This window comes from Ciona intestinalis, unplaced genomic scaffold (genome assembly GCF_000224145.3).
Source record: "Ciona intestinalis unplaced genomic scaffold, KH HT000300.1, whole genome shotgun sequence".
Classification (NCBI taxonomy): Eukaryota; Metazoa; Chordata; class Ascidiacea; order Phlebobranchia; family Cionidae; genus Ciona; species Ciona intestinalis.
In genome coordinates this window covers 1,911-11,666 of record NW_004190621.1, presented here as the reverse complement: position 1 = coordinate 11,666, position 9,756 = coordinate 1,911, and the positions used below count along the sequence as shown (strand labels likewise).

At 38.0% G+C, this 9,756-nt stretch overlaps 1 protein-coding gene across 1 annotated transcript; it reads left to right on the top strand.

Annotated features, from left to right (window-relative positions):
• Positions 1-1,110: 1,110 nt before the first annotated feature.
• Positions 1,111-9,170, top strand: LOC101242935 (kelch-like protein 2). The gene is made up of 10 exons (XM_018816559.2): positions 1,111-1,253; positions 2,854-3,005; positions 3,639-3,771; positions 4,445-4,554; positions 6,343-6,459; positions 7,096-7,245; positions 7,964-8,119; positions 8,397-8,577; positions 8,874-8,975; positions 9,112-9,170. Exons 1-10 carry the CDS (start codon positions 1,214-1,216, stop codon positions 9,153-9,155), a joined length of 1,185 nt encoding a protein of 394 aa, XP_018672104.1. The 5' UTR covers positions 1,111-1,213; the 3' UTR covers positions 9,156-9,170.
• Positions 9,171-9,756: the final 586 nt, after the last annotated feature.

Below are 9,756 nucleotides of genomic sequence, written 5' to 3'. Positions count from 1 at the left end.
TGCGATTCGTTACTTGCGAGAGAGCAAATTCACAACGAACGAAAAAATAATTAAAGAGAAAGCTACGCTGACTAGTCTCGTTATCTCTTAGTAGCTTCAATTTTTTCATTTTTAATATTTTTCGCTCTCGCGTGCAACATTATAGCATAAGGCTCGGCGCTCGGCCCAGTTTTCAGCCGAGCGCCGAGCGTCAAAAAACGAGACGCTCGGGCACGAGCTTTTGAGTTCGGGCTCGGCTCGGCACATCCCTACCCATTACGTTATCTTCTGAACACTAACCCTTAACTACTGGTAACCAATCACCCCCAGTTATATACCTGGTAACTCGACAAAACTCGCAAGCTGGCACGAGGTGTATGAAACAAAACATTCATGTGGCCATGTTATAACGACTGTCGATGCCCCCATGAACGGATAAATAAGTTGTATTAATTCATTCATACGTAATCTGTAATGATATTGCTTTTGGCACATTGGAAAAGTTTGCTTAACTTGCGGCGCAAAGGCGATATAGGAACTTATTACCGAGGTGTTTTAATAAAGTTTTGTTACTGATGCAACAAAACTGCTTTGCGTCAATGTGTCACCTTTAATGCTATTATTTACCAATCAAGGTTTTTTAAATTGTTTCTTCTTACAGTCTTCTATGTGCCAGCAGCCGGCACAAAACTATCTTGTACGTTTTGACATTTTTAAAAATGTTGTTGGTCTGATTAAAAACAAACATTCAACTTTTTGTAAAATCTTGGTTTTAAAATTGAGAGTTTTAAAAATGTAATTGTGGTTAAAACCATTATTCGTTCATAAAACTTTGATTGTTGATCATCAATTGTTAATGACACTAACATATTGTGTTAACAAGGAGCATGCCACAAGATCAATACTGCAGATTAATCCACCATCTTTAAAACAAAGGCTTCACAACCTATGTCTTATTTATGCCAAGCAGCTTCCTTTACCCAGCAAATATTCCATAGTGCCTGACAATGGAAATTTTACGAACCGTTGATCTATACCAAGTTGAAAAACTGTAAATTATAATTTTGGCGATTGTTTGTGACTATACTTTAAAAATCCAACCAAACAACAAAAACAACTTCAAACTTCTTAAAATCAAACCTAATGCATTGTTACATCATATTACAGGAGCAATGTGTTATGTGATGTCATACTTGTAGCTGGTGACCTGGAAATACCGGTGCATAGATTGGTGATGGCTTCGGGGTCGCCTTACTTCATGGCTATGTTTAATGGTGGGTTTGTTTATAAAGTAATTGTTTCATTGATAATAATCACGCTAATGGGTTGTCCAAATTGTCAGCCATATAGAAAAACAATCACCAATAAAGTTGCAAAACTTCTGTGCTAACTTGTAAGCAGGCAAGAGTTATGAAATAGAACACCCATGTTATAACGACTGACGTTGCCCCGCCATACGAGAATAAATAAGTTACATATGTGGTAACTTGTAAGCAGGCAAGAGTTATGAAACTGAACACCTGTGTTATAACGACTGTCGTTGCCCCGCCACGCGAGGATAAATAAATTACATACGTGGTAACTTGTAAGCAGGCACGAGGTGTATGAAACCGAACATCTGTGTAATAACGACTGTCATTTCCCCGTCACTCAAAAAATATGTTACATTTATTTATTCATTGACGACCCAGTGCATAATATAGATTTGTTTAATGGTTTTGTTTGGGAGATTTTTAGAGACTAATCAGACTATGATATGTGTTGTAATATACTTATGTTTTAGAGATGATCTCCTTGGTTTGTCATTCATATTTTTAATGGATTTTAAGAAGAATTTAGATTAACTGTCCATTAAAACACCTTAAATATCATTCTAAATTTTATGGTTAATAAAAGTTAAAGAGAGCTTTTCCTGTTAATAGCAATAATATATGCCAGCTTTATTAAAGCACTATAGGCGTGACTAGATGTAAAACTTAATGACACAATTTCTGTGGATTAAAAATATTTTATCCAATAATATAAATAATGAATGTACTGCAAAACATGTTATATATATATAGTAAGTAAGAGCCAAGGTTTATGACTTTTTCAATGTTGTATAGCAACATATTATGGGGTAATATTGTAAAGGTTATGAGCACACGTTGTAAACCAATTAGAAAGCTATTTATGTGTCTAGTTGTAAACAAAGTTCTCTCTGTTTACTCTGCCCTATACACACACTGCATTGGCTTTTAATCTGACTGAGGGCATGGGAGTGGCAACCATGGATAAGTCACTCAAGTTGAGAATAAAAATGACCAAACCAACCATAAGTCATGCCTGCTTATCCACACACTGCAATAGCTTCAGCAGCTCGACTGTGGGCATGGGAGTGGCAACCATGGATAAGTCACTCAAGTTCCCACCCACAGGGATATAAATGACCAAACCAGCTAAAAGTCATGTCTGCTTATCCACACACTGCAATAGCTTCAGCAACTCGACTGTGGGCATGGGAGTGGCTACCATGGATAAGTCACTCAAGTTCCCACCCATAGGGATATAAATGACCAAAACAACCAAAAGCCATGTCTGCTTATCCACACACTGCAATAGTTTCAGCAGCTTGACTGTGGGCATGGGAGTGACATTGGTTACAATACAAGTCAAATATAGATGTAAATATAATCCTTATACAAATGTCAGTTAAATATATTTGGACGATATATATATTTTAAACAAAAAATCCTATGTACCTATACATATATACATTATAATAAATAATAATCCTTATTATACTCCCTATGTAATTAACTTGTCAAATGTGTTCAAACCCTGTATACATATAACTACATACATTGTAATCCTTGTTGTACCCTAATATTCCAGGCATGATGAGCGAAAGTAGCGCCGACCGTGTTAAACTGAACGGGATCGATGGTAAAGCTTTGCTGCAGTTGGTTGATTATGTTTATACGGCACAAATACAAGTGACCGAGGAAAACGTACAATCTTTACTTCCTGCTGCAAGTTTGCTTGAGGTGTGTGTGTGTAGGCGACTAACATGGGTATGCAAGGTAGGCGCGCTCACCCCGGGGAAAACAGGGTAACCATGAGTAACCAGTATAAATGCATTAACATATAATATCAAACGTAGTGATGCTACAATGATCAGCCTATCTTTCAATTAAAATGTGACAACTGGCGAATCGCTTTAATATCACCAAGCATATCCTTTGAAATTTACGTACTCTGACCTTAGGTTACAACTTATATTAAATTGTCCGTGATTTAACAAAATAAACTTTTAGCGACGCATCTGTTAAAAATGGTGCGTGTAATGTTGCGTTACGTTCCCTGATGAAGTCTTGCCGTATGGCAGACGAAAAGTAGGAAACACATTAAGTTTTTTATACCAGATGAGCCGCTAAAAGATTAATTACATTATGCCTGGTAGCAGAAGTAACAGAATGTTACAAACCCATCTTGCCCCACAGTTAACCTTTGCACATGCCCTATCCCGCAATACTGGCTTCTTGTCAAATAAATGAAGTATTATCACTATTATTCTACATTTATATTTAAACTCGTATGTATATACAGATTGTACTGTATAGTGCTTTATTTATATTAAAACAACCTAATCAACCATAATACACCATCTTGCCCCACAGTTAACCTTTGTTCGTGAGTCTTGTTGTTGTTTCCTTCAATCTCAACTTCACCCCTCCAACTGCCTCGGTATTCGACAGTTCGCCGACATCCACGCATGTTCCGATCTCCTTACACAAGCAAGGTCATTCACAGGTAAATACTTTATATTATTTGCGGGTAAATATTAAAAAACGATAAACACAATAAGTGTAGGTAAAACTTGCAAGCTGTTCAAGCCCTTCACGTTTTGTGTATGTCAGTATATTCTATCTTTTCATTATTTGTCATATTTTTTATTACCTTCGATACCCAAAAAATAAATGAAGCCGCGCTTTTATTTCTGTGCTATCTTTTGCATGGTGAGATTTACAACAACGAACCATATATATACATTACACACCAACTGTGGTAATAGTTTACTCGCTGCCTCGTCTCGCTTCGATAGCATTCGGCACTTTTATTCCTGCTGCCCGCGCCGAGTAATTAATGCTTTTGTCGTGTTGTACGCACAGTCACCACTTAGTTTAGTTGGTACTGCAGTATAGTTAGGTTGTACAGCGTTTACTTTAGGTTTATTATGATGTATTATATCGTTATTATGTTCGTAGATATCCATCGTTTTAGTTCATTAAAGCCAAGTATAATAAGTTACCATCCCACGACCTAACCCCCATATACATAAGACCCACCCCCCATATATATACACAGATATCCATTGTTTAGATACACAGATATTCATTTTTAAATATTCATTGTTTTAGTTTGTTAAAGCCAAATATAATAAGTTACTTACCACACCACCTAACCCCCATACATACATACACAGAGCAACACTTCACCGATGTAGTTCGAGGCGAAGAGTTTCACAACCTAAGTTGTCAACAAGTTTGTGAATTAATCAACAGTGACCAACTGTCCGTCTCCTCTGAGGAAATGGTAACTTGATTATTGTATAATACAAGCAGTCACATAGTTACATACAGGGTAACTGGTAACTTGTAAGCGAGCATGAGGTGTATGAAACAGAACATCCGTGTTATGATGACTGTGGTTGCCCTGCCATGCGAGGATGACTAAGTTACATATGTGGTAACTTGTAAGCGGGCACAAGGTGTGTGAAACAGAACACCCGTGTTATAACGACTGTCGTTGCCCCGCCATTCGAGGATAAACAAGTTACATACACTGATTGTGCTTCACACAAGTGACGCATGCAAGCATCACGTGAATGATTCATTCTGTGTATCCTCAAGTTGTTTGTTTGCGATATAGTTGATAAAGTCTTTACTCTATTACATGGTATCTGTGTTTATTAAGGTAACTTTGTACCATGCTTGCACATATTATATCCCATATATTGTTAAACTATGACTCAAATACAAATTACTACGTTATAATATATAGTAGAGGGGAAAGACTGGACACCTTTAGTACATAATATATAAATATCCTAATCGTGTTTTTAACAATTAACAACGGTTCATGGAAGTCGTGAGGATACAGTTTAATAATTCTTTGAATGTTCTTTGTTCACTACCAAATGAGACGAGAAAATAGAATAAAAATGTGTCCCATCTTCCCCCATCCTACTATATATTAGTTTTGCTGCCATTGAATGTTGGAATTGACCAGACCTCGCCAAAATATCAAGTCTTTGTGCCACACAGTAAACCCTCACATACATACAGCATGAAATTGCCATAAAAATAAATATGGAGACGTAAGTTGCATAGATAGATCGAATACATCACACGCACAGCAAGCATATGCCCCATATTTGTAAATAGATTAGTCTAAAAATATTATATTAGTATTCCAGCCCAGTGCTCTTCAATCAGTGTGCACGGTGCACCCTAGGGTGCATCAAAATATTCGTCCCGACAACTTTAGGGGTTCACCAACCCAAAAAAGGTTGAAGAGCACTGTTCCAGCCAATAACAAAAGGGTTTTCACAAAAATAACTTCAAAATATTGAATCTGGAATACATGTATCGCATGCAAAGATATTTTACTATTTGCACATACCTTAAATTATGTTAGACTCGCAATACAATCTCAATAGCGCAGAGTTGTATACACACACAAGCAAGCACATACAAGCATATTCCCCATGTATATACATAGTTGGCACATCACGTGTTTCAACGGTCAATTACAGCCAACATTGTGTGTCTGCATTGGCCCGTGCAGTGCTGCAGTGTAAGCACAAACTTCATGCCTCAATGGTGTTTACTTAACTATTATTATACTACTGCCAAACACAAACATAATGTAATATTAAAAATTGTCATGTCTAGTTATTTTAAATGGCCTTTTATATCTTAATGTATAAATTTGCATTAACTGTATAACATGGTTATTGTACAATACAAAGTTGTAACTTTAATTAGTTTGTATTCAATATCTGTAGTTCCCAACCATTCATGGTCCGTGGCCCCTTTCAGAGACACTTAACACCCGTGGCCCCCCCACCCTCCATCAATAAAATAACCTACATTTGATTTACCATATTTACCTACACTTGTTAAAAACTTTGGTCTACGCTTTGTTACTCTGGTGCTACGAAATACCTAACAGACAAAAATCAAGTCCAATCAACTGTATAATATAATAAAGATATATTTCGTCTAAATTTGTCATATAAAAAGATATATTTCTAAATGTCATCGTCAGTCTTCTATTCAAATATGACCCCACCATATTAAACCATGTATTGTTCCCCAGGTGTTTGAAGCAGTAATAGGTTGGGTGAGAAGCGACTTGGTATCTAGATCACAATACATGCCGATATTACTCGAACATGTTCGATTGCCTCTCATGCCAAGCGATTACCTTGTCGAGGTGAGAGGGTTAATGTATTGTAAAGTAATATAGGTTATAGCATTATAAGCTTATGCTCAAGTTATAATAGGCACACTGGGACCACTGGCACACTAGTCGCATGTTAAGCACCTTCTTTTCACAATACCACTTACAACAAGTGTAATACTTTCCTTTATAGGATAGAACTTAGTGGCCGACTGGCCGGCATTGTTGGTCCAACAGTGGTTGGACTTAAGTTATGACGTAGTTATATTGGTTGTTATAATGAAGTATTTATGTAAGGTGCACCAGGAGAACTGGTAACATGCTAGTCGCACTGCTACCATTGTGGGCGTATGTGTCCTTGGGCAAGACACTTAACGACAATTGCTCCAACCTAGTGGTCACTAATGGGTTGTCCAAATTATCAGCCATACAGAAATAACAATCACCCACACAGTTACATACGTGGTAACTCGTAAGTGAGCACGAGGTGTATAACGACTGTTGTTACCCCGCCATGCGAGAATAAATAAGTTACATACGTGGTAACTCGTAAGCGGGCACGAAGTGTATGAAACAGAACAACCGTGTTATAACGACTAACCACTTTAGGCTACATAAGTTACATTCGTTAATTCAACCGTATCAACCTGTATTTGATCATCCAAACAGAGAGTTGACCAGGAAAGCTTGGTGAAAAACAACGATCTGTGTAAAGACTTCCTCATAGAAGCGATGAAGTATCATCTACTAAGCCCCGAACATCGAGCTATGATGAAAATATCAAGGACACGACCAAGAACACCTAAAGGAATGCCCAAGGTATGGCTTATGGCACGGGTATGCAATTTTTATCACAGAAGGACCAAGTATAAATTACTGAATGAGCCCGCGGGTCGTGCGTTTATTTAACATAGGCTTGTACGCATCAGTAATAGTTATTTTTGTCTTTGATCTTATGATATTAAAAAGGGGGTTATCTTATCTTCTTGCAGAAACATAATGTTCGAAGGCATAAATTTTTCAAGAAAACTACTATATATGTTTATTGTCACACTAAAAAACTTCCGTGAAAAATATAGGCGCGCCACACAACTTTTTTTGGACCGCATTTGGCCTGTACACCCTTGACTCATGGCTACTGTGTATGTCTTGCTCAAGGTCACATAGGCCCAATATAATGGTATCATCTAACCTTGAAGCCTTACCCACTGGGTTGGAGCAATGTCTGTTAGTGTCTTGCCCAAGGATTGTGTATTAAACATTGTGTACCACAAATATTGCTAAACCACGTTTCTTCAATGACACTCAATAGTTTGCATTATGCAACTGAACTTTGGAATCTTATTATATATATTACGCAACTCCCCAACTTTAACCTCACCCCTGCAGTACATTGTGCAACCCTAACTTTAACCTCACTCCCACAGTACATCACGCAACCTTAACTTTAACCTCACCCCCACAGTATATTACGTCTTTAACTTTAACCTCACCCCCACAGTATATTACGCCTTTAACTTTAACCTCACCCCCACAGTCGATGCTGGTGGTTGGAGGGCAAGCCCCTAAAGCGATACGATCTGTTGAATGTTACGATTTCAAGGAGGATCGTTGGCGGCAAGTTTCCGAGATGAACTCGCGGAGATGTCGAGCGGGTGTGTCCGTGTTTCAGGTGGGTGTGTCTGTGTTTCAGGTGGGTGTGTCCGTGTTTCAGGTGGGTGTGTCCGTGTTTCAGGTGGGTGTGTCTGTGTTTCAGGTGGGTGTGTCCATGTTTCAGGTGGGTGTGTCTGTGTTTCAGGTGGGTGTGTCTGTGTTTCACTTTTATGATGAACATTTTTATGACAACTAACAAACGCATTGTAAATTATGTGACTGAATTTAAACAATTTCACCCTAGATTTACTAAAAATTCAGAATGTGCGTAACTATTATATTACAGTGGTGTAACTACTATACATTACAATGCACAGGGCTGTGTGTGGGCAGTGGGGGGCTTCAACGGCTCTTTGCGCGTACGAACAGTAGATAAATACGACCCAATGACGGATTGTTGGACAGCAGGGCCGTCAATGGAAGCGAGAAGATCAACTTTGGGTGCGGCAGTTTTGCAGAATATGTTGTATGCAGTGGGGGGGTTCGATGGATCGTCAGGTAGGTTGGTTTATATTGTAACTATATCAACAACTATTGCATATAGCGTTTGATTTCTCAACCATGATAACGTATGTTGTTTTAGCTTTTTATTTAATAATATAACCAAATACGAGTTAATTATATTGTATGTTGGGTTTAGCAGCCCCGCTTTATTCGACACTTTTTCTCAAATAGATTTTACCCCAGCTTGTTTTTAATAATTGTTGTTAAATTTTTTTTTGTTAATGCTACACACTTGTATAATGTAAATATAAATAACACACCATGTATGTAGAGTCATATTATGTTCCCAGGTCTAAACACAGCTGAAGTTTACGATCCGAAAACCAACGAGTGGCGATCCATTGCCCCGATGAACACCCGACGTAGTAGTGTGGGGGTCGCTGTTTTGGGAGGTGAGTTGCTATAAGTAATACAATGTATAGACCCACTATAATAATTGTTTCCACCCAGGTTTACTATTCGCTGTTGCTACCATAATAATTGTACCACTGTAATAATTGTTCCATGATAATAATTGTTTCCACCCAGGTTTACTATTCGCTGTTGGTGCCATAATAATTGTTCCACCGTAATAATTGTTCCACCTAGGTTTACCATACGCTGTTGCCACCATAATAATTGTTCCACTGCCGTAATTTTTCCACCGTAATAATTGTTCCACCTAGGTTTACCATACGCTGTTGCCACCATAATAATTGTTCCACTGCCGTAATTTTTCCACCGTAATAATTGTTCCACCTAGGTTGACTAAACGCTGTTGCCACCATAATAATTGTTCCACTGGCGTTGATTTGGGGTGCAGCCTCATTCCATACATGTGCTAATTGACAGTTTTAATGCTCACAAACTGTAAAGTAAAAAGTATTACACAAGAATCCAGCTGCACTTGGGCTCGTTAGCTAGCTACCGAATTCTCCTGCTGAATTTTACGTTGCCCCTATACCTGACTTATGTTACGCAACAATGAACAGCATACGTCACCTGGCAAAAAAATACCGGTATTGCATAGGCTGCAGATAAAAAAATTGTTAAATAAAAATAAATACCGAAGTAACATCTGTGAATGCACACGCGCATAACTTTGGTTTTTACTTCGTTGTTTTTTAAAATGTTGTCTTTACCCGTAAACGTTCAACAAGGGGATTGTGTCTATTGTTTTGCAAGTAAAAATCA